Genomic DNA, 25,385 nt, shown 5'->3' on the forward strand with positions numbered 1-25,385 from the left:
TTAGAACTAGTGTCTTCAAAGACCCAAAATCCCTGCCAAGTTCACTGTTGACATGCCCAGACCCTTGTGCACTGACCTCCTCAGTCTTCGTTACCAAGTTACAAGTGGACCTGGAGTCTTTTCCTCTCCTCAACCAGGGCCTACCTTACCTTCATGCCTATCCCTCCCACTGCTGCATGTGTCCCTTGCTTACCCCACATTACCGCATCCTCTTCCCTTCCAGTAGACTCACTGCTAGCTTACTTCTGACCTTGCCCCAAACTGGCCATAGCAGGAATCTTCCTTCTACACAGCCTACTCAGAAAGCTTTGGGTTATTCATTCAGGCCATCCTTAATTTAAGGGTCATTTTCCTAAGCCTTTGTTGGGTCCATCCTATAAAACTTGACTTCAGACACGGTGGTAAAGACGCTGCCAAAGAGCTTTGCACATTGCTACCTTGTGTATCTAACATGGATTAGTATGTGCATCTACACTGAAGGCCCTGTTGGTCAGCACCTGGGCCAGCTTCCTGCTGAATCTAATAATGGTTACCCCCGAGTTTTGGAAATGCTTATAGTCAAAAGTGAGAAGGGGAAAGAGGCCTTTTGGGACACTGAGGGCTAAGAGATGCAAGCTCGGGTAGGGTGCTGTGCTAACTGCTGGGAGGGGCCTGCATGCTTTGGATGGTGAACATGGTGTGGAACTGGAACTTAACCTGAGTGTCACATCTGTGGCTTCCCCACCAGTAGACTGAGGGAGCCTGGGTAGGCCAGATTCTAGGTGGGGCTCTCCTGGCTTACCCATGTTGTCTCCCCTGCTTTATATTAGTTCTGTCTCTTCTGTGTATCTCTCAGTTTGAGTAGTTTTGTGTTTTATTTTGGGTTTTGCATGTTTCACTCTTATTTTGAGCTTTATGAAGGTTTGTTTTGTTACCACATTTTGCTTCATGATCTGCATTCCCCCTGTTCTGTCTTCTTGCAGGTAGAGATTAGTTTTCTCCTTACGGTGGAGGCCTGACTACGCTTTCTAAAGGAAATGTTCCAATGTTACCTTGCTGACATCTCTCAAATAGTTACCTGCCTTCCTTCTCTTCCTATCATGGAAGGAAGTGACGTCACTTTCTTGTGCCTTATGCCCTATGCTGCTTTAAATATGTGGTCTAGAACCACATACTTTGTTTTGTAAAGCAAATGCAGTGTCCTTATGTCCTTCGGTCTCCGTTATACTTCTCAGTGTGTTCCATTATTCAGCTTTATTTGATTTATTTCTTCTAGATGCTGTTCAATTAGAGCTGTTTTTTGATGTTTTTCCCATGTGTTCTGTTTATGTGGAAGCAGCTATATTTACCAAAAACAATTAAATAAAACCCACATTAATTTGATTTTTTTTTCTTTAAACGAAGAAAAAAAAAGTTGTTCAAAGGATTAAAGCCAAACCCACCAAGGAACTTTTCTATGATTGATCCTGGCCAGAGGTGTGACACTCAGAACAGGGTGGCCTGAGTGTTACTAACCAGTATTTAATCGGTTTTTTTAAGACTGAAGTGGCCACTTCCCCATCGGGTGCCTGGCAGAGGCTCCATAGAGTCAACCAAGACCTCCAAAGTGAGCTGGAAGCTCAGTGCCGGCGACAAGAGCTCATCACCCAGCAGATTCAGACACTGAAACATAGCTATGGGGAGGCCAAGGATGCAATCCGGCACCATGAGGCTGAGATTCAAACCCTGCAAGCAAGACTTGGTAATGCAGCTGCAGAACTGGCTCTTAAGGAGAAGGCTCTAGCCAAGCTCAAGGGTGAGCTGAAGCTGGAGCAGGGCAAAGTTCGTGAGCAACTGGAGGAATGGCAACACAGCAAGGCCATGCTGAGTGGCCAGTTGAGGGCCAGTGAGCAGAAACTCAAAAGTACAGAAGCCTTACTGCTAGAGAAGACACAAGAACTGAGGGACCTAGAAACGCAGCAGGCATTGCAAAAGGACCGACAGAAGGAGGTGCAGAGGCTGCAGGAATGCATTGCTGAGCTCAGCCAGCAGCTAGGTACCAGTGAGCAGGCCCAGCATTTGATGGAGAAGAAGTTGAAGAGGAACTACACATTGTTGCTGGAGAGCTGTGAGCAGGAGAAGCAGGCACTTTTGCAGAACCTCAAGGAGGTAGAGGACAAAGCTAGTGCCTATGAGGACCAGCTACAAAGCCATGTGCAGCAGGTGGAGGCCCTTCAGAAAGAGAAACTGAGTGAAACAAGCAAAGGCAGTGAGCAGGTGCACCAGCTAGAGGAAGAGCTGGAAGCCCGGGAGGCTAGCATCCGCCAGTTAGCCCAGCACGTACAGAGCCTCCATGATGAACGGGATCTCATCAAGCAGCAATTCCAAGAACTCATGGAACGTGTGGCCACATCTGATGGGGATGTGGCTGAGCTCCAAGAGAAGCTGAGGGGAAGAGAAGCTGACTACCAGAACCTAGAGCACTCACACCACAAGGTCTCTATCCAGCTACAGAGTGTACGCACTCTGCTGAGAGAAAAGGAAGAAGAACTGAAGCACATTAAGGAAGCACATGAGAGAGTTCTAGAAAAGAAAGACCAAGACCTTAATGAGGCTTTAGTTAAAATGATTGCCTTGGGCAGCAGCTTAGAGGAAACAGAAATTAAGCTGCAGGAAAAGGAAGAGTGTCTAAGGAGATTTGTAAGTGATTCTCCAAAGGATGCCAAAGGGCCTCAGAGTACGGCAGAGCAAACGGAGGAGGACCATGGCATTTTGCCCCTAGGCTCAGTCACCAGAGTATTTCCAGGCTTTCCCCACTCACAGCCAGAGGATGAAGACCCAGGTGCTGGCCTAGGGGAAGAATGTAACAGTGGTAGCCCCAGCAGAGAGGAGAACATGGTACCCCCAAAGTCTTCAGATGTGCCTGACAGGGATGGGCATCTGCAAAGCACCTCTAAGTCTGACCAGGGAGCACCTGTAAAAAGGCCAAGAATTCGGTTCTCCACAATCCAGTGCCAAAGATACATACACCCTGAGGGTTGTGCAAAGGCCTGGACTAGCAGCACATCATCAGACACCAGCCAGGACCAGTCACCTTCAGAGGACAGTGTGTCCTCAGAAGCTACCCCTAGCACACTCCCTGCAGCTGCAGATGCTGAAACATATATCTCTATAATCCACTCCCTGGAGACAAAGCTCTATGTCACAGAGGAGAAACTCAAAGACGTGACCGTGAGGCTGGAGAGCCAGCAGGGCCAGAGTCAGGAGGCATTGCTTGCATTGCACCAGCAGTGGGCTGGCACTGAGGCACAGTTGAGGGAGCAACTCCGTGCCAGCCTACTACAGGCTAGCGCACTGGCCTCTCAGCTAGAGAAAGAGAGACAGGAGAAGGCAACAAACATTGAACACCACTCTGGGGAGCTGGAAGACTTCCAAGCCAAAAATAGCCAAGCCCTGACATGCTTAGAAAACTGCTGGAAAAAGCTAAGGTCTCTGCCAGTTGCTGACCAGGAGGAGGGACAGGATGCATGTGCAGCCTCCCTGGCTAACATAGAGAGTATGCTTGTGAGTGCTATAAAGGCCCTTCAGCCTCGGGAATCCCCAGCAGACAGCAGGACGCAGACTGAGCAAGAGACAAGGCATCCCATGGAAAGTGGTCTGGCAACCCATGTTCAGGAGCCCTACCAGCCCATATTGAATGAACAGGAACATAGGAAGCTACTTTCTGCTCAGATAGTTCTGGAGGCCTCACTCATCAACCAAATTGCTGACTCTCTAAAGAATACCACTTCAGATGTGTATGGTGTTCTCCGTGAGCTTACTCAGTCAGGGGAGTGGCCTCTGAAGGAAGAAAGTACTGCCCTCTCTGCTGGGGCTCCAATGGAGATTTGGGCCAAGAAGGTACTGGTGAATGGTGAGTTCTGGAACCAGGTCGAGTCCCTAAGTAAGCACCTAGGAACACTGGGAGAAGAAGCAGCCTGCACATCAGGAGACAGGCAGCAGCATATTTCCCAAAGTCTGGCTGATGCCACATGGATTCGTGCAGAGCTCAGCTATGCCACACAATCATTAAGAGAATTGTTCCACCATAGGCTACAGAGCATACAGGAGACCCTACAGGGGACCCAGGCAGCCCTACAGCAGCACAAGTGTATGCTGGGAGAAATCTTGGGAGCTTACCAAACCCCAGACTTTGAAAGAGTAATACAGCAGATCTTAGAAACCCTCAGGCATCCAGCTGGCAGGGAGGACCAAGTACAAACATCCTGGGACCAGAGCCCATTAGGAGAGGTACTGAGGCCAGGCACAGATGGCTCCCAAGAGCCTTTGCAGGCTTTCCATCAGAGCCCTGAAGTCCTTGCTGCCATTCAGGATGAGCTGGCCCAGCAGCTGAGGGAAAAGGCTAGCATCCTTGAGGAGATTTCAGCTGCCTTACCAGCCCTGCCTCCCACAGAGCAACTAGGGGGTTGCCAAAGGCTTCTGCAAATGTCACAGCATCTCTCATATGATGCTTGTCTAGAGGGCCTTGGTCAGTATTCTTCATTACTGGTTCAAGATGCAATTATTCAGGCTCAGGTGTGTTATGCAGCATGCAGAATTCGGCTGGAGTATGAAAAGGAGCTGCGGTTTTACAAGAAGGCCTGTGAGGAGGCCACAGAGGTCTCTTGCCAGAAGCGTGCACAAGCAGTTGGAGCCCTGAAGGAGGAGTATGAAGAACTTCTCCAGAAACAGAAGAGTGAGTACCAGAAGGTGATCACTCTCATTGAAAAGGAAAACACTGAGCTCAAGGCCAAGGTGAGCCAGATGGATCATCAACAGAGATGTCTACAAGAAGCAGAAAGCAAACATAGTGAAAACATGTTTGCCCTGCAGGGCAGGTATGAGGAGGAGATCAGGTGCATGGTGGAGCAACTGAGCCACACCGAAAATACACTGCAGGCTGAGCGTAGCCGGGTTCTCAGCCAGCTGGACGCTTCAGTCAAAGACAGGCAGGCCATGGAACAGCAACATTTGCAGCAAATGAAGATGCTGGAGGACAGATTCCAGCTGAAGGTCCGGGAGCTACAGGCTGTCCATCAGGAGGAGCTCAGGGCCTTGCAGGAACACTACATTTGGAACTTGCGGGGAGCCCTCAGCCTCTGCCAACCCTCACACCCAGATTCCCCACTGGCTCCCAGGCCATCTGAACCCACAACTGTGCCAACAGCCAAGGATGAGGCTGAATCGATGACAGGGCTACGAGAACGTATCCAGGAGTTGGAGGCCCAAATGGACGTCATGCGAGAGGAGCTAGGCCACAAAGAGCTGGAGGGTGATGTGGCCACCTTGCGGGAGAAGTACCAGCGGGACTTTGAGAGCCTCAAGGTCTTTAGCACCATTTATTTTTCAGAGCCAATTCTCTTTGGTGATACAAGAAAGGGGCATTCTGGGCAACTGAGGTCTTAGTGGAATAGGAAATAGTTTTAGCTCTCAACTGCTATACAGGCATAACTGAGTATCATTCCCCTCTGTATTCATGACCCAGAAGGGAAATTAGCAAGGAAAGCAGCATCCCTATGGGAAAGTAGAGTAGGGTCTTCCTTGCCTGTCCATGCCTCCAGGGCACTCTCCACACCCTTCACCTTACCCTCTCAGAACCCCTTCTGACTTCAAAGTTGAGGCCTTAGTCCAAGGACTGTCTCACACCTCTGAACGGCAGCCACCATGTGACTCTTTCCAGAGAGCAGAGTTAGGACTTCACAGCACAGCGACATTTGCAAAGCAGTAAGCATTCTTGTCTAGCCAGGCTTCCCAGGGAAGAGTTGGCAATGGATGGGCACTGTGTCTGAGAAGGGCCTTCCTATACTCTTGCCTCACCGGCTACCTGTCATGCTTCTGTGGACATCACTTTTTTATATATATATATCTTAGATTACACTGTGTGTGGCTGCCTGGGCATAATTGTGGAGGGTTCTGACCATCTCTTAGATTCCAGAGGTGGCTTGGTAGCTGTGTCTTCTTCCCCATTAGAAGGTATATAGGCCCCAAGGGTCCCTGAATCGGGTCTTTTTGCAGGTCACTGTTCCTGCTGTAGTATCACATCTGTTGCACAGCAGGGTGTCTGGGACTGTTTCCCAACCCCGTTTTCCTCCATACTGAAGGAAACAATGGTGTATTCAGGCTGGTGCTTTTCCTTTGCCTCTGGGTGACCACATAGCTACTGACCAAATACACAGGAGAGGTTGATGAGGCACCTGAGGCACTGTTGCTCACCATTCTTTTCCTGATTTCATCCAGACCTTTTAAAAATCATTAGGCGCCAGGTAGTGGTGGCTCATGCCTTTAATCCCAGCACTAGGGAGGAAGAGACAGGCAGATCTCTGTGAGTTCAAGGCCAGCCTGGTCTACAATGCGAGTTCCAGGACAGGCTCCAAGCTACACAGAGAAACCCTGGTCTCGAAAAACCAAAAAAAAAAAAAAATCAAACGAACAAAAACCATTAAGCATTGTGAGAAATTTTCAAAATGTGTATTCAGTGATCCTGCGGGGAGCCTGGGCCACCACTGCCTGCTCCTTTTTGCATCTGTAGGCACCTCCACAGCCTGGGAAGGGTGGGTCCAGGCCTGGCAACATCACAGTCAGTTAGCAAGATGTCGGAATGGTTGTGCTGGGTTCAGGTTACCTAGTGGGAAAATGCCTTAGAAACAAAAGGTACAGGTTGAGAGTAAGCGTCAGACTTGAGCATATATATTGCCCAAGAACTTCAAGCCCTCTGTAGGACTTGTGGCACAGCTGGACACATGCAGTGTGTTTGACCAGACTGTCTGAGAGCCAGCTGGAAACAGTTTCTCTCTGTGGATCTCTGCCCAGAGAAGGGAGCCTGGACTGTTGCTGCTGCCACACCACCACTAGCCATGAGTCTGCATCTTAGTAAAGAACTTTGGATTCTAGGGATGGTTTAAAAATTAAAATTTGGAGCTTGGGGAAATGGCTCAGTGTTTAAAGAACTTTCCAGTAAGCACAAGAACAGGACTTTACATCCCCAGCACTTATGTAAATGCTGGGTAAACATGATATGGTGTGGCCCCCTTGTAATTCTAGCACATAGCAGATAGAGGCAATGGCTTCCCAAAGAAAACTAGTTAGGCTAGCTAGCTGAATCAAAATCTGTGTTCAGATGAGAGGTTCAATGTAAGGTGGAAGTGATCAAGGAAAAACACTCGAAGTTAAGCCTCATTGTGGCTTCCATGCACACATACACACTCAAATTTTTTAAATTGGTTTACAGAGTAACAATTTTCAAACATAATACAGTTAACAAAGAAGCAACCTGGTTGTTAAAAACACCTCAGTGTTTCTGTTATAGAAATTTTGGACCCTGTCTTCGTGTATTCCAAAATGCTCAACTCCAAATAAGATGGAAAAGACTTCCCATAGGATTGGCGTCCATTACATGGAACTCAAAATCCGAAATGTTCTGAGCACTGACTGCCACAAGCGGATTATTCTTCAGTGAACAGGCTGTGTAAGATTATCTCTAGGCTATGTGGAGAAGGTAACTAGTACGGCACCCTCTGCAGTCAGCTCCAGGATGTGAGCAGGAGTTTAAAGTTGCTGAATAGAAGCCCCACAGTGACTGTGAGGATCAGTAAGAAATGTCAAAGCGTGATGGTTGGATACTTGGTATCTTTTCTTGAATCCATTAGCAAACCGATGAGGTAGGAGCACAGAGTTAGAGCCACATTCTATTAGCTTGTTTGTTTGTTTTGTTTTATCAGAAAGCCTGTTCTCAGAAGTGGCTGTCACAAGTTTAGACATAATGACCCACATCAAAGTAGCTGTAAGCTGCAGGTGGAACACAGGGCATGCATTACTGCTTGGTTGGAGAGAGCAGCTGGGCTCCATGGCTGTGGGAAATGGGAACTCTCCTTAGGACTTACATGTTGATGTTTGATAAGGTGGTACGGTTCTCAGTGGGTAGCATGCCTCTGTTCTCCTTTAAAAGAGAGGAAAGGAGAAAGCATAGGCTGGCAGAAAAGATGTTGGCATCTGCTCCGGCTCCTGGGTGGATACCCTTGAGCTGAAGCTCCCCAAAATAGGTCATGTCTATCCCAGCCCACAGCAGATGGGTTGCACTCTCCAGTCTCTCTACCCTTTGTTTCAGGATGGACTCACTCTCTCCAACTAGCACGTTTGTCAGAATTTGTCCCTGTTGACAATCCAGTATGTCTGCTACTCCAGCCAATATAGGCAGTATATGTGCCATTTGGTTGTAATGACATGCAGTCCCAGAAAAAAGGGGTGTATAGCTACATACAGACTTGGTACCTGATGCTGGAAGTTCCAGCCATATCTTGAGACCATATCACTTCTTGAACCAAGCAGGTCGCTGCCTTATTTATTACATGGGACAGCCACTTGGAGGCAAAGAGAAACCAATAAGCCCTCTTCCATTCCACAGGCTACATGTGAGCGAGGCTTTGCTGCCATGGAAGAGACACACCAGAAGAAGATTGAAGACCTACAGAGGCAACACCAGCGGGAGCTAGAGAAGCTGCGGGAGGAAAAGGACCGCCTCCTGGCTGAGGAGACAGCTGCCACCATCTCAGGTAGGGTTAAGTCCAGGAGCACAGGGGTCCTGTGTTTAGGCCAAACCTGTAGTTCAGAAGAGAATTGGCCTTCCCTTGTTTTTTCCTGAGATTGAAGTTTCCTCTTTGTAGACGGTGGTGGGAATGGGTGGGCAGGGTCTCTATTCTAGGCCATCCTTTAACTCCCTGTGTAAGTGAGGATAACCTTGAACCCAGTGCTGTAGTAAGGGAAATGAACTACCCCACCCTGTTTCTGTGTTGCTGGAAATTGCACATGGCCTTGCACATGTCCAGCAGGTGCTAGACCAAATTAGTACCAGCCCTAGCCTTAAGCTTCATTTCGGAGAGAGGTATTAGAAGATTCAAAGTGAGGCAAGGAATAACTTGAGAAGCCTTTTGAGAGCCTCCAAACTGAGAGCCAGTGTTCCAGCTGATTGTGACACTCAGGCCCCCAACAAGCATCCATCACTTGGAGTACTCTTTTTTTTTTTATGATTTATTTATCTTTATTTTATGTACATTGGTGTGAAGGTGTCAGATCCCCTGTAACTGGATTTTCAGACAGTTGTGAGCTGCCATGTGGGTGCTGGGAATTGAACCCGGGTCCTCTGGAAGAGCAGTCAGTGCTCTTAACTGCAGAGCCATTTCTCCAGCCCTTGGAGTACTCTTCACAGGAGCGTGAATATGCTGTAACACAGCCCCAGCAAGTGTGTCTCACCCATCTCATGTTGCATTCTCTTTTCATGATTTTTTTTTTCGAGACAGGGTTTCTCTTTGTAACAGCCCTAGCTGTCCTGGAACTAGCTCTGTAGGCCAAGCTGGTCTTGAACTCACAGAGATCCTTCCTGCCTCCGACTCCCAAGTGCTGGGATTAAAGGCATGCCTGCCCTCTTTACATGATTAATGATGGTATGGTGGCTTATTTTAGCATCAGGAAAGTAAGTAACCAGCTCTTAAAAACCCATGCATGAGTACAACATTGACATTTATTTGATCATTGTGGAGTTTTTCTAATATCACATAAACACATCTATAGCTCTTTCAAGGGAATTAGTTTGTGAATTCTCTCAGCCTTTGTTTATCCTAGAGAGTCAGTCTGTGATAGACCAACCTCCTGTGGAGTCCTACTGCTATTGAGTAGTTGGTGCCAAAAGGAAGCAGACATCACCCAACCTGCCCTTGGCCTTGTTGAGGGATAATGTAGTAGAAAGAGCCACTGTCAGTTGTAGTGCTAGATTTCGGTGCTAAGGGACTATGTCTTTTCTGCAGCCATTGAAGCCATGAAGAATGCTCACCGGGAGGAGATGGAACGGGAGTTAGAGAAGAGTCAGCGGTCTCAGATCAGCAGCATCAATTCGGACATCGAAGCCCTGAGGCGGCAGTACCTGTGAGTCACCTAGCCCTAGGAGAGCCCCATAGGAGAGGGCTGCTTTCCCAAGCCTAAGACAGAGGAGATCTGTGTCTGAAACAGCCCACACCACCTTTCTCTTCGGGCGCAAACACCTAAGGGTTAATTAAGACTGATCTCTATGATGCAGAGAAACAAATGTAACAAATGATATTTAAAGACCATCACTTAAGCTAGGCATGGTGACATACATTTATGATCCCAACATTTAGACTTTAAGGATGGAAGAGTGCCACAAATCCGAAGCCAGCCTGGGCTATTTATGGAGACCCTGCTCTAAAATAAAACAAATGCCTTCTGCGTGTTAGGGCTCACTGCAGACACCATCCCCCTGTTTGTTTGTACCACTGCTACTGTATCAGTACCTTACAAAGAGCCAGGGTCTGGCTGGTGCTTTGTGCCTGGTATACCACAACTGTTTGTGGCAAAAGTGACCATAGTTAGTGTTCTGAAAATTTCACACGTACTGACTGCACACGAAGCAGCACCACGTACAGCACTGAAACAGCAACTTGTGAATTTCCCTCAGTAGAAGTCACACTGCTAGGGTTGGCTACAGGAGGTATCCATTGATTAGACTTTGCTAAGGTCTCTGGAATATGCCAGGGTCTAAAGCAACAGCTCAGGAAATCCAGTGGTCATGCTTGCTGGACTGGAGGCTCATCTGGAAGTTCTTTCCTGGCTCTCTTGGGGATTTGGCCCTTCTGGACATGGGATGCTAAAAATAGTACCTCCAGGGCAGTTTCCTGGTGCTGAATGTCTGTACTATGATGTGATATAGCACCCAAGTGGATGCTTTCCACCTCTGAGATCTCTGTGGTTACAGTGACTGCCTCCCAGTTCCATCAAGCCAGGAAAGACAGAGTCATTTCTGCAAAGTATTCCTGACATTCTGTGAGGAGACATTGTACTGTCAATACCAGCTGCCAGTTCTATAGTGGGGCAGGGCTGAACATTCCCTCTCTGCAGGGAGGAGCTGCAGTCAGTGCAGAGAGAGCTGGAGGTTCTTTCGGAGCAGTACTCCCAAAAGTGCCTGGAGAATGCACACCTGGCCCAGGCGCTGGAGGCCGAGCGGCAGGCCCTGCGGCAATGCCAGCGTGAGAACCAGGAACTCAATGCCCATAACCAGGTAAGGCCAAGAGAGACTAAGCCTCACCTTCATTTGCCTTTGCAGAGACTGCAAAGAGTCTCTGGTCAGGTTCATCTCAGGGTTGGGGTCTTCTGTCCTCTGGTGGCTGGACTTACCCTCTCATGTTTATTTCCTCAAGTCACACTCTCAGAATTCAGTGTTCCTCAGGAAATTGGGGTTCACTAGAATCCCAGCTGGCCCAAATGATTGGGTTGCGATACTGAGCTCAGTATAATCTCTTCTGACACACCCTACTTTGCCTCAAGCTCTATCATGCTTGCCTTCTCTGGCCCGTCAAGCCATTCCGGACTGTGGGCAGAGCTACCTGGGGATCACGGAAGCACTGCGGTGGCTTGAAGAAAGCACTTCTCAGCCAGGGAGGAGCCTGAGGAAATGGAGGACAGGATAGATTTTAGGAGGTCAAGTGGGACAAGATAACACTGCCCACTCCAGAAGGTTAGGGTTTGGGGTTCTTTTGTTTTGTTTTGTTTTTATTATTGGTTATTTTGTTCTTTGTTTTTCAAGACAGGGTTTCTTTGTATAACAGCTCTGGCTGTTCTGAAACTCACTGTACAGACTAGGGTGGCCTCAGACTCATGGACCTGCCTCGCGATGTGCCACCACCTCCTGACTCCAGGGTTTTAAAGTCCTTGGAATCTTAGCTCTAGAGACACAATTGCTCATCTGCTGTGAGTTGTGAATCAGTAGATTCGACTGACCACAGATAGAAAATTTTCAGGAGGGAGGGAAAAGCATTTGCACTGGACATATACTAACTTTTTTCTTATCACTACTCCCTAAATAATACAATACAACTGGGTACTTAAGAATTACATGGCTGGGCGATGGTGGCGCACACCTTTAATCCCAGCACTCGGGTAGCAGAGGCAAATGGATCTCTGGGTTTGAGGGCAGCCTGGTCTACAGAGTGAGTTCCAGGATAGCCAAGGCTACACAGAAACACTGTCTTGAGAAAAAAGAAAAGACTTGGTATTGGGTATGAGATGTAATCTATAGATAATCAAATTATATGGGAGGATGTATGCAGATATTGTGGGGCCCTTGAGCATCCACAGAATTTGGTGCTTAATAGGGGTCCTAAGTTTTCACATAGCCTATATGAACAGCTTTTATGTGGTAACAGCCTCAAATGTCTACCTTAAACATGGTGCTGTGCATGCACAAGACTTGTGGCCTCCCTTCTTAGGTCTCTACACACTGTTGGTGAAAAATGACTTTCTCTGGTGTCCAAGCAACTGTATGTGGGCAGTCACTGTTGTGTTGTTGTCCTCCAGGAACTAAATCATCGCTTGGCTGCAGAAATCACACGGTTGAGGACACTACTGACTGGAGATGGTGGCGGCGAGTCCACTGTGTTGCCACTCACACAGGGCAAGGATGCCTACGAGTTAGAGGTACTGTGAGAAGCTAGGCACTGCCTTGCCTAGTGCTCCTGAATCACACAGTAGCTTCTTAGTTTAGAGTCATTGGGGACCAGATTTGAAGATAGGGCCAGTGGGGTAGAATTTAGTAGTAGAACACTGGCTTGGCATGTGTGAAAGCTGTGGGAAGGTCCAAAGTCATCCAGGCATAGCAAATAAGCAGGTAGTCTCAGGTCCACAGACAAGAGCAGGGGCCCTCTAGATGACTTTCCTTTACCTGCCCACAAACTGGTTTCATAAAGTGGCCCATTTCAAGGCTACAAGAATGTTGCTGCTCTCAGATTGTTATCATGAATTAATTTCTCACAGCCCAGGATGTTTATTTAAGTCAGAACAGCTCATTCTGCAGTAGAGTACCCTTGTAATCCCAACTACTTGTGAGGCTGAAGCAAGGGGATTCTAGAAAGAAAAGAAAAGGAAAAAACAAAAAACACTGTTGAAAGAGGGAAGGATAAAGGAAAGACTCTAATGTGTGTAGGGCAGCGGTTCTCAACATGTGGGTCTCAGCATATCAGATATTATTATTTGGAGGTCGCATATCAGATATTTTTATTATGATTCATAACAGCAAAATTACAGTTGTAGAGTAGCAATGAAATAATGTAATGGTTGGGGGTCACCACAACATGAGGAACTGTATTAAAGGGTCACAGCATTAGGAAGGTTGAGAACCACTGGTGTAGGGCATCATCAAGAAGGCCCCCATTAGGTTAAAATTTTCCTTTATAGATCGCTCAGACTACACCATACTGACAGGTAAGCAGGAGGAGCTAAGTAGGCTTGGCAAAATTTCCTATAGGAACAATATGTCTAGACCTTGGCAGCTCCTGCTGCAGGGAAAAAGCAAGAGTGGGAACTCAAGGTAGTCCCCATGCCTGCGATCCCAGGTTCTCAAGACTAGGGAGCCTAGCAGAGTATTTTCCCTTCCCCATTTCTGTAGAGGCATTGGGCAGTATTTAAATCATGTGTTCTGTTGAGTGTCATCAAGGGTGGGCTCTCTACTCCTCCCCAGTGTGCGAAGCAACTGTCTGCAAGCCAACCTTTGTATGCACAGACTACAGGATCCCTTATTTCTGAGAGCCAGGCCTCATTTTCTCTCTCCTTCTAGGTCTTGTTGCGGGTCAAAGAGTCAGAAATACAATACCTGAAGCAGGAGATCAGCTCCCTCAAGGATGAACTCCAGACAGCCTTGCGGGTGAGGGCCACATGTTTGAAGGCAGGGCAGGGTAGGGTAAATGTTGGGAAGCCTGGCCAGGTCCCTCTGGGGGAACAGCAAGCCACTCTACAGGATCATGGTCACAAAGTCGGGTTCCCTTAAAACACCAGCATGTAAGCATATACCTTAGGAGTAAACAAGAAAGCCTCCCTGGCCTAGTCAGGTGGTGGTTGTTCCTGGGTTTCTATGCATTTGGATAGGAGCAATGACAGAGAAGAATGCCATGGAGGTAAAGTGAGGCTTGGTCTACCATTCAGGTGGGTCTAGTTGGACTGGAGTCAGAAAGAAGTGATATAATCCTTGATATCATCAGATCACTTAGAAAATCTGAAAAACACCCACAAGGAAGTGACTTGGCAGTCAGGACCACAGCAGGCTGCCTGAGCTTGCCCTGCCCGGGAGAGGATGGACACAGGGTCATTTCCAAGCCACAGTTAGTTCTCCCAGCACATCTCCAGCTGCTGTTCATTTCTGTCCTTTTATTCTCTAGGATAAGAAATATGCTAGTGACAAGTACAAAGACATCTATACAGAGCTCAGCATTGCAAAGGCCAAAGCTGACTGTGATATCAGCAGGTTGAAAGAGCAGCTGAAAGCAGCCACAGAGGCCCTGGGCGAGAAATCTCCTGAAGGCACTACTGTATCAGGATACGGTGAGCAATCTGGGTGCTACTCATAAAGATTTTTTTTTTTTTTTTTTGGTTTTTCAAGACAGGGTTTCTCTGCAGCTTTGGAGCCTGTCCTGGAACTAGCTCTTGTAGACCAGGCTGGCTACAGAGATCCGTCTGCCTCTGCCTCCCGAGTGCTGGGATTAAAGGTGTGCGCCACCACCACCCGGCCTCGTAAAGATTTTTTGACACTTGAGTCAAACCCCAAAAATTCTAATGTCCTGTGACATCCCATATCACCTTGAGGGACCCCACATACACAGGTTGACCCTCTCCTCCCATGTCCTGCAGCTGCTTTACAGAGCTTCTTCCATAGTAACAAAGGGTCTTACAGTCTGTCTCTGAGAAACTCCAGCAGGGAGGGGATGTTCATGCTAGTTCCTCAACTCAAATGTTTTACCATAGTCTTTGAGGGCCACAGGCAAGCAGAACAGAGGGATAACCTAGTACCCTCTCGAGAACAGTAAAACTGGCCTCTTTCTGTGCTGGCTGAAAATATCCAGGCACTGTGCAGGACAGACTGAAAAGAACCTGCAGAACCACATTCTTTTGGACACTTTCTGATAATTCATGATTTCATCTTACCTTCGTGGTTACCCTTTCTTTATAAAAGCCCCACAAACTGAAAATCTGTTCAAGTCCCATAATATCCTGTAGCTCTGCTTTCCTTCACTAGCAAGTTCAGAAACAGTAACCACGACAGCCCTCACACATGCCTGCAGACAAGTCCTCTACATTGCTTGCAGGATACAAACATTCACTTTTCTGGAAGACAGCTGGCAACAACAGCACAATTTAAAATCTAACTAACTGTAAAAGGTAATTACCATAGTCACCTGGGTAGAAAACCAAGAAGCCAAGGCATTAGAAGGAGGAAGCTTTAGACCTGCCATGCTAACTAACCTGAAAAGTGTGCATAGGGTACTACATCTGCAGACAGGAGCCACAAGCAGCAGTCCACCACACAGTGCACAGAGTGTCGAGTGCCATCCACGGACATCAGTCCACCACACGGTGCAGAGTGCCATCCATGGACAGCTGGGATTACTAGAAGATGCACAGTGACAGTGTGTAGTTCTTAGGAAGACGGGGAGATATTTTTGTATTGGTGTAAAGAGAAATTGTGACATCTTTCTGCATAAGCATGGAAACCCCATACCCATGACATACTGTCGTGTGACCCAGTGTGCATCTTTGTCTTCTGTATTTAAGACACTGAAAGGACTGTGTTCTTGGTGGGGTGGGTCATGAGACAAATTTGGTCTGATTTTCTTTGATACCAATCCTATGACAGGAATAAGCTAGAAATAATGAGGCCAGTTGATCTGCCTAGTAGTCAAGGTCCAAATCAGAAGAGATCCTATCCTCTGTTGACAGTGCTATGACTCAGGAGTTGTGATGTACACCTGGTGGGGACCCAGTGCTCCGTCACTTGCTGGATTGGTTATTTACTTGGATTTAGATGTCTTGGCGCACTGTAGTAGTGGTCCTGGAATCTCCCACACATTCTGTTTGGTTTCAGAAGATTGTAGAAAGCAAAAGTAATGAGCCTTTTTGTTCCTTCAGACATAATGAAATCTAAAAGCAATCCTGACTTCCTGAAAAAAGACAGGTCCTGTGTTACCCGGCAACTCAGGAACATCAGGTCCAAGGTGAGTGAGGTCCAGCTTATAGTTGAGGTGGGGCTTGAGGATACTATTAAGTCAAGCCAGTACAGGCACTAACCTACCTGTGTAGTCACCCTGTTGGGATGATTCTAGTGACTTCAAGTTCCATATCTGTGTCTCTGTTCCATGTCATCAAAACCATCTAGGTGCCAGGGCTTCAAGCAAGACATGGAGGGATTCTGACTTAATCCTCACCTTCTGTGGGGTAATCTGATCTCTCATTAGTTCCACTGTATGTTTGTTCTCTGCACATCCCTGTTATCACACTGACACTACCAGCCTTGGAAAGATGAAGTCGGTGATCCCCAGTGTGCTCTCAGATGGGCATGTCTCTGGGAGGATGGGCGGAGAGGGCCTGGCCAGCATGCTGCATTTAGAACTGATTGTGTGTGTGTCTTATTTTTGCTCTTTCCTCTGACAGTCCGTAATTGAGCAGGTCTCATGGGATAACTGAGTCGCGCCCGCTTCCAAGTCCCCTGTCGTGTAGGTAAACCACTTCTCACTCTGCCCACTACCCACCCAGGCGGCTCTGCATGCACTGCTCACACCTCCATAGCACACCTCTGTGTAATATCTTCATTCATCCTTCTCCAACACACACACACATAGTCCATGTGGGATCTCAGTAACGGTCTTGGAAATTGGCACTCTAACCTCTTCACAGAGCTGAGCCTACCCAAGGCCTCCCCAGCTTGACAGGAGGGCACAAGCCAGCATGCATACTTTGTGATTTGCACGGCACCAAATTCATGTCTCCTCTTGGAAATAAGTTATAGGGAGATGGCAGATACCCACTGACTCTGGCAAGACCTCACCCATCCAGTTAGTAGCAAGGTTGCTTGGGGAGATGCCTGCATTTAGAGCAGACCCTCATTGTGTTGTTCTGCGTGGAACTGATCAATACTGCATGGGTAGAGTCTGAGAAAGTATTTTGTTCCTAAGGGCCTGGCGCCCTTACACATGGGGCTGAGTATGACCTGGTTTTTGTTGTTTTTGTCTCTATGTAATACAAAATCCTCTCTCCCAATAGAAGGTAGTAGGGTTGGCCACATTGAGGTCAATGCTAGGGATGCTGTGTTGACTTTTTTTATGCAATATTAACAGCTCAAGGAGTCTGGCTAGCTGTTCCCACTGGTAGTACCCAGGTGTGCTGGTTCATGAGCCCTCCCATTTTCCAGCAAGGGCCATTAGCTTAAGGCTCAGAGGAGACACGTTTGCCTTAGGGAAGAGTATTGAGAAAGCCCAAGAGTTTTAACATTGGCTCTTTTTAGGGGGGTTAGGGGTGGGGTTTAAAACAGGATTTCTCTGTAGCCCTGGCAATCCTGAAGTCACTCTGTAGACCAGCCTGGCCTCAACAACTCACAGATCTGCCTGCCTCTGCCTTCCCAGTGCTGGGATTAAAGGTGTGCACCACCACCATCCTATGTCATTGGTTCTTTGAACCAGTCTGGTTTTGTTTTCTCTAGTCTCAAGTTAACCTACATGCAGATGTGGTTTAAGCAAGATTAAAAACTTATTTTAGGGATTTTCCTAAAACTTTTTTTAAAAAAAAAAAATATTTTCTTTGGTGAGAGAGAAAGCCTTTCTAGGCTCATACTTTTTGTATTAGAGACTATTTTCTCCAGCCTGGGGTTAAACTCAGTTCTTCCCCTTGATCCCTCAAAGAGCATAGTGGTCACTGTGAATAAGTGAGGCGAGGCCTGTAGGTCAGAATAAAAAGGATATCCAGGAAGGACACTATGTGGAAAATATGCAGTGGGGTGTACCACCTACATATGATTTTACACAGACACATGGCTCAGTAACTGGCTGGTGGTGATGCTGGGGAACAAGGAATCTCCCTTCTAGCTAGATCTCTATAACAAAGATAGCCATAGAGAGAGAGCTATTGGGGTGTCTGTGCTTGGCAGGGACACTAGAGTCACACAATGCTAGGGCTCCTCTGTGCTGAGTCACTAGAGCCATGGTAGGTGGGAAAGGCCATTGGGTTGTTAGGAGGTCAGAGGAGACCAAAGAACTGCTTCTCACATGATTTGTTAGTATGTGCATAGTGACGTAGCTCCATCGTTGTGCTTTATATCCGACCTCAGAATAGCATATCCCCACTGGGCAAGGGGAAGCCAGCCACGTATGGTGGCAGCATGCCCATGTGGTCTTAGTGCACCTGGAGTTCCCACCAGCCCTGTTAAGAGAGACTGGGACCTCCCTCAGGTGCTGTTTTCATTTTCTACCTCAGTCAGCTTGCATAGCATAACATGACCTCTTCTGAGATCCAGAACAGAGAGGATTCTCCTCAGTGTTGTCATGGGCTGGGTGAGGGATGCTGAGTCCTGAGGCCAGAAAGGAGACCAGAGACTTCAGAGAACTGGCCCTGCCCAGGTGTAAGGGATGATGGGTCCTGCTCTCTGCTCTGAGAATGGCAATACGTGCTGTGACTGGGCTCACACTTGCCATGGAGTTTAGTTGCCATCTAGGGCCACTGTGGCTATCCAGGGCCTGCTCCAGTTGCCGGGCGGTAAGCCAAAAGACATATGTAACTTCTCTTGGGAGTCTGGCTGCCATGGAACTATCTGAACTCAAGAGGAGGAGCGACTTGAAGGATACCCTGAAGCAGGAATTCACATATATATATGTATTCACATACATATAACTTGTTAGTATAAGAAACAATACTCATTAAAAGACAGCCTCAGCTATATGAGAACCCATCACAAACAAACAAAAAGGTTAGTTATTATGGGGAAGATGGTAAGGGACACAAAACATAGCCCAGATTCTCCTTCATTCCTTGCTTAAAGCTGAGCCTCAACCTCCAGAAACACCCCTGGCTTCCCATTTCCTACTACAACATGCATTCTTGGCCAGACTGAGTCTGACACCAAGACTGATTGCCAAAAGAGTTGGTACTGAGGAACCAGAACCAGACCTGGGCATGCTGAAATAGTTCATTGCGAGTTCTCTAAGAACTGGGGTTTCTTTTCTCTCACAGAAATGAAAGCTTTGGGAAAGATGTTTAAGGAAAAAGTAGTAAATACTGTGGTCTTCGGCTAGTAAATGTCCTTTACCTTAAGAAACAATACCAAGAACACAGGAAAGTCTGTGGGGGAAGGGTGTTATTAATAGCTATATCTGGTGGCCCCATGGGGGGGTGTTGTGTGTGTGTCTGTGAGTGTAGAATGTTAATAGCTATATCTATAAATCTGGTGGCCTCATCAGGGATGCCTGGGGCAGAGCTGTAGAGATATGGTGCCACTAGAGTGTCCCAGAAGAGAGCACCTGTCTTAAGGCCATGAGTTCATGAAGACAAAGGAATAAGACATGAATACTCCCTATGCAGGAGAGTGACAGGTGGCCAGGTTTCCAGTTCTCAGCCCAAGTTTTCCATGGTTTGGTCAATCTGAAGAACCAGCCCTAAGGTCAGGGTTGAACTATGTAGACACATGATCTTGTTTCTCTTTATTTTTCCCTTATCTCACCCAAGTAAATTTCCACAGGAGAAAGCAAACTCCAGTAACACTACTTCTCAGGGCCTTCTGCCCTCGCATGCCCACTAATCTCAGGATCCCTCAGCCTCGCACCTGCACCTACTCCTGAAGCCCAACTGCCTCTGCTTCACCAGAACCTAATTGCTTCTTCTTCCTGCTGTCTCCACCAGAGTCTGAAGGAAGGCCTGACGGTGCAGGAACGCTTGAAGCTCTTTGAATCCAGGGACTTGAAGAAAGACTAACTGCATCCTGTCCCACCTGACACATCCTTCCCAGCTGGTGGCAGCACAAGCCCAGTGTGGCTTTCATCTGCATCTGTGCTTTTCACTGTTGCCATCATTGACTGTGGGTATGGATGCATGAGAGACTGCTGTGTGGGGTGTTTGCTCCATCCCTTCCCTGTTGATTCCAACTTCTCATTGTCTGTATCACAGCTTTTCCCATGGTATTCTCAGATTAGTCACACTCAAGTAGCAGTGGGGAGGGCTCCCCACTGACATCTGAGCAGGACCCCTTTGTCCTCCCACCACACTCACTGTCAGTATTAAGGCACAGCAGCCTGTTAATAAGCTAGCCTGCCTCAGATTATACATGTGGGGGCCTGCCATTGGCTCTGCTCTACCACACACAGCTGAGCACCACCCCTGCTGGTTAGAGCAGAACCGCTGAATGTTCTAGTCTGGCCTGGTTGTGGAGGGGCCTTGGATAGTGTCCAGCCTGCCCCCCATTTCCTTTCGACCTGAGAGGACAGCATTTTGTATTTGGCCCACTGATGCAGCTTATAACCATATCCCAGATAATCCTGGCAAATCTTTCACAACCTGGAAAATGTTGAAAGCAACCAATCCTATTTTGGTTTTTTATTAAATCTTGCACAAAAGCCCCGGCCCCTCTCATTCCTTCCTCCGCTTGTATCTCCCTTGCTATGATAACCCTGGTCTATTGGTGGCTAGGAATGGTGACCTGCAGCCTGCACCTTCAGGCTTGTCAAGTGTGATGATCCTTCCCCAGGCCATCTAGAGGAGAGAAACTGCTGGGTTTTAACCTGTCTGAAAAGAAGTTGTCAATGTTGCTTGGGGAAGGGATGAGAGGAGACCTGTTGTCAGGGCAACATGCATGTGCTCAGGACTCCGGTCTGAGCTCTGGGAGGTTCCCTTGAGGTGTCTGTTTCTCATGGAGCCATTACAGGGAGCCTGTGCTAACAAGTTTGCTTTTCTAGCTAGCTGAACAGGACCTTTCAAACTACCCAAAGCATTCTATGTTGTTTCCTTAAAATTTCTGTTCTCATTTAAAAAAAAAATCATACTATAAGATGCAGCACACAAAAGAGCCCCATGTCAGATCCTACTGTCCTGAGTCCCAAGTCCCTGGCTCAAGCTTCCATTTTGTGTTGAGTGGGTCAGATGGTCTCTGGGTACAAAAGTTCAACTCATGTATGAATCCCTTCCGTCAGTTCTACAGGAGTTGATGTTCAAGGCCATCCAGTGTCCAGCTGGCCTTGAAGTAGACAGGCAAAACCCCAAGATACCTGCTTTATGACATGTCCAAGTTCACTGCTGGCCAATAGACAAGCCCTGGGTACATCCCCTTTGCACAGATTTTTAAGTTCCTCACTGTCACATGCTGTTCAGTTATCACTTATGTTTGCAGCCTTGGGCAAGTCAGATCTGTTGAAAATAAGTTGCTGCTGAAACAGTGTTTTGAGCTCAGAGTGGTCCACACAGTAGCATGTGCGTGGCTGGGATTCAGGAGCTATAGTTTTGTGTTGAGGACCACTGTTCTCTCTGGTGTGGTTCCTTTACAATGTCCTGCTGCCCTTGGGACTCTGTAGCCCCAGTGAAATCATCTTCCTGCCGTGCCACAGAGCCTTCTGAAGATGACAAGCCTATAGGTCAAAAGAACATTTTTTGTTCTTCACCTCAGAACCCTTGGACATGACCTTTGCTAAACACAGTACCTTTGAGTCAGAGACAAGGGTTGGGAGATAAGGTGTACCTATCTCATCTGCCACTCACGCTCCCACTGAAGGCTCACTTTTGCCATGATACAGTTAACTCTGCTCTAGGGCTGATTTCATGTATAGGTGTTTGGTGTATTGACCAGGTACTGAACTGACACAGTACAAGGATGCCTGGATCATCTCCCACTCTCCAAGCCACTCTGAGCAGTAATTTGAATCAGGGTGCATCTTGAGTTGGCAGTGACTTCTGGCAGAAGTGAACCAGGAAAGAAGCTGGTCTTCTGTGTCCCTGGTGGCCATGCAGGCCCACTGCAGCTTTTTATTTGGCCTGCTGCTGTCCTCTGTCAGTTCCCTTCCCCCAGACTGTGCCAGGCTCACTTTTGCCTGACCTCCTTAACAGGCATCCAATTCCCTGGAAAGAAGCTGAAGGTGGTGTATTCCAGAGAGGAGGCATCAAATGTACAAGTAGAGTTGGTCCGGACATCATTAGAGGACAATGCTTGCTGAGTTTGGAGTAGTGTAGATCAAGAAGCCTCAAAGCTACTCCCAGTCCAAACATCAGTGGCATGCTTTCTCCGTTTCATGGTGGGAGCAGCATTAAAATTTCAGAATTTTATTTTCTTGTAAATATACATTTGTAATCTGCCAGCATCTGCAAGCAAACTGCCATTACAGGGAACCTACCTGACATCATTAGACAACCGATGTGAGCACATGCTTAAATTACATCCTGCACATGTGTGGTGCCCAGCAGCTGAGCAGAGAGCATGTTTGTCACACGGGGCTGCAGATTTTCCAGTGTGGTTGTGTCCACAGAGCCAGGGCCATAATGGGAAGCCCATTGTTTCAGGCATATCAGAAGAGGTCAGGAACTCATGAAGTAGGGAATTCCAGAGGGAAGAAGGCTAGGAATGTAAATTCACTGAGAGAAAGCTAAAGTCAGAGTTGACCCTCCACAGGATCCATCAGAACAGTACTGAACTGGGTGTAGTGGTGTATGCCTGTGCTCTTGCACTAAGGGCTCCAAGTTCCAGGTCAGTCTGGACTATGTAACAAGGTTCTGACTCAAAATACAGATGGGTTAAGGGTATGTATAGCTTAATAATCATAGAACCACCTACCTAGCCTAGGGTTCAACTACAGTACTACAAAATACACACTTGTGAACTTCAGAACATGTGTCAAAAAGGAGCCTGAGAGATTTAACTAGGAAAAAACTGGTGTGAAAGGTATTTGATGGGATGTGTACTACTGTTAACTTCCCTACAAAGGGTGCACTGAATTCTACCCTGGAACTACAGAGAACTCCTCATTGCTGGCACTTATCTGGTGCTGAGGGAAGTGGCTGGATACCACATAGCCTGCACTGTTTGTGTGAACCTGCAGGCCTGTCCCACACACCAAGTGGTCTTTCTTCTGACCTCCAACCATACCCTGGCTCCCAAAAACAGGCTGGATTAAGCACCCAGAGGTCCCATGCATCCTGACATCAAGAACTCTGGAGTCTCCTACTCCTGCCTCCATGTATGTATCCAATGCAAACTGCACACCAAAATTGGCTGGCAGCTACAGGCAGACTCAGCCTTCAAATGCACAAGCATACCCAGTCCCCACTCTGCTGGTGGAGGGGACAGTTTCCTTCCAGCTGACTGGCCTGCACCTTGCAAAGCACTATAGACTACTAGTGCAGGGATGCATACAGCCTTTCCCAAGGGAGCACTCAGCCTTTCCTATATATCAGCAAGTAACATTAAGTATTTCTGAGACATGATACAGAGATTTCAGGGCCACGTTTTTTAAAACATCTTGTCTAGACATCCCTTTAGGGGATGTGTAGGGCAGTGTTGGATTCAGTGCAAACCCCACTCAAACATCAGAAGACCATGAGTTAGTGAGATATGGTAGCTCACACATTCAATCCAGCACTTGGGAGGCAAAGACAAGCTAAGTTTAAGGCCAGCCTGGTCTACATAATGAGTTCCAGAAGAGTCAGGGCTACATAATGAAACCCTATCTAAAAATAACCCAAACAACAAAAAAGAATGAGTTATTAACTAGTCTATTTAAGGGCTTTGCAGAGTATACCTGACCCACACTTGTAGCAAGCCCTTAGCAGTGCCCTGATTCCTACCCAAAGTTCTCAGAGACTCCAGTAACTCGAGAAAAGCCAGGACTAGATGAGGCACTTTTGGCACTCAGCCTTCAGGTTTCTTAGTGTTTTTGTTAGAACTGGCTGGGGTCATAAGTCTGGGTGCCTAGCTTCTGATAGAAGTGCAGGGCTGGGCTGTGCAGGAGCAGCCTGGTCATCAGTCTCTATCTAGCTGCCTGGCTATATATATGCATATATGTGTGTGTGTGTGTGTATATATGAGAGAGAGAGAGAGAGAGAGAGAGAGAGAGAGAGAGAGAGAGAGAGAGAGAGAGAGAGAGAGCGCTGGAGTCCAGGAAACTCCCTGGTTATATTTCTGTGACACTGGTAAGGAGCAAGCCCCATCAGTAGAGAGCTTAAAAACTGGACAGTTCAGAACTGAAGAACTTCAGGGCCTCTCCAATTTCTATGGGTCACAGGTGGGCCTGGCACAGCTTCCATGGCTACCATCATTTGCTGTAAGACATGCAATTATAAGAATCCTAGCTGATACAGCCCACTCCAGCTTGCCAGTCAACGTGCCCTTGGCTCATTTCTGCTTTAGAAGTTAGTCGTACCACACATCTAATTTTATTTTAGCTAGGAATAGATCGTAAAGAACACTAAACTCAGTATTAGTTTCTATCACAAACTTCAATTTAAATGGATTTTAAATCACTGTAAGCTTTACCTTTGGTTTTAATACCAGGATTCAAAACCAGTTCTGTGGTACTTAACCAGTGTGGCTTTCTGTAGGTGTGCTGTGTACAATATATTGTAAGCATCGCAGTCACAGTGGCTCCTTGACAATCAGAACTCTAGGTGACCTCCTACTACAGCTGCTTGATTGGGGCTGGGGTACATGTCTGTGAACAGAGCACCACACAGGGCCACTTGGCAGCAATCACAGGCTTGTGCCATCTCACCTGGTATTGAGTTTCTGTTCTGATACAGTTTGGTCGCCAGACTAAATATTACATGTAGAAGAAAATGGAGCCTCACTGAGCCAGGGAGGCTGTGAGCACAGCTGTCCAGAACCAGCTTAGGCCTCAGTGTATGTGCACAGGGTGTGGCCTTCCTCCAGATAAAGTATCCCCTAACTCAAAGTTCTTACAGTCCAGTGTGAGGTGTTCACTACAGCTGAAATGTTAATTTGTAGAAATATTTATTCCTTTGTGTGACAAGCTAGAGTCCTTGGCTGTAGCTAACCATTTTTATTGTGTAAATACTGCTTGATTTTACATGAACTGTATCATAATAAACTATTTTTGCATTGCCCTCTGCATGCATATGGGTACTGACTCAGCCGGGTGAGGACCAGAACACCTAAAGTCCTGAGTCATAAGCTTACTAGTATCCCAGAATGGGCTGGTCAAATAAGTTTTATCACTTGCTGCTTTCCTTTTACAGTTTCTCAGAATATTTTTGTTTTCAGGATATTTACATTAGATTTCACATTTTCACACATAAGTCACAGTATTTTATGTCTAGAATCTAAGGTACTTTGACTGGGTAAAGAAACTTCGGGGGTTAAAAGAATAGGAAAAAAGTCTAGTGAGTTCCTTTATTAATCAAGGTACTAGAACTGTCATATTAGATAGAGCTCTCGTGTTTTGTTTTGTGGTGCTGGAGCTGAAACCCAGGGCCTCAAGAATGCTGGACAATCCCTCTACCGCATGAGCCCTGGAGTTAGAGCTCAGGCTGGCCTCATCTTCAGTTTACTGAGCACCAGTGTGCAACACTACATCCAGCCCATC

General features: G+C 47.2%; 1 protein-coding gene across 7 annotated transcripts in view; it reads left to right on the forward strand.

Moving 5' to 3' along the window:
- Mprip (myosin phosphatase Rho interacting protein) overlaps positions 1-24,905 on the forward strand; it is a 130,913-nt gene extending 106,008 nt beyond the window's left edge. For 2 of the 7 annotated variants that reach the window (XM_057773903.1, XM_057773902.1), the window contains 9 exons: positions 1,519-2,454; positions 8,399-8,546; positions 9,795-9,912; positions 10,903-11,062; positions 12,358-12,477; positions 13,613-13,699; positions 14,211-14,373; positions 15,955-16,040; positions 19,711-24,905. In XM_057773903.1, coding sequence (XP_057629886.1) covers positions 1,519-2,454; positions 8,399-8,546; positions 9,795-9,912; positions 10,903-11,062; positions 12,358-12,477; positions 13,613-13,699; positions 14,211-14,373; positions 15,955-16,040; positions 19,711-19,782 — 1,890 coding nt within the window. In that variant the 3' untranslated portion in view covers positions 19,783-24,905. Of the gene's footprint in view, positions 1-1,518; positions 5,323-8,398; positions 8,547-9,794; positions 9,913-10,902; positions 11,063-12,357; positions 12,478-13,612; positions 13,700-14,210; positions 14,374-15,954; positions 16,041-16,476; positions 16,543-19,710 lie in introns of all 7 variants that reach the window. The other 5 variants (XM_057773901.1, XM_057773900.1, XM_057773899.1 and 2 more) reach the window with 5 other exon arrangements.
- The last annotated feature ends 480 nt before the right edge of the window (positions 24,906-25,385 follow it).

Source organism: Chionomys nivalis, chromosome 7 (assembly GCF_950005125.1).
Source record: "Chionomys nivalis chromosome 7, mChiNiv1.1, whole genome shotgun sequence".
NCBI lineage: Eukaryota > Metazoa > Chordata > Mammalia > Rodentia > Cricetidae > Chionomys > Chionomys nivalis.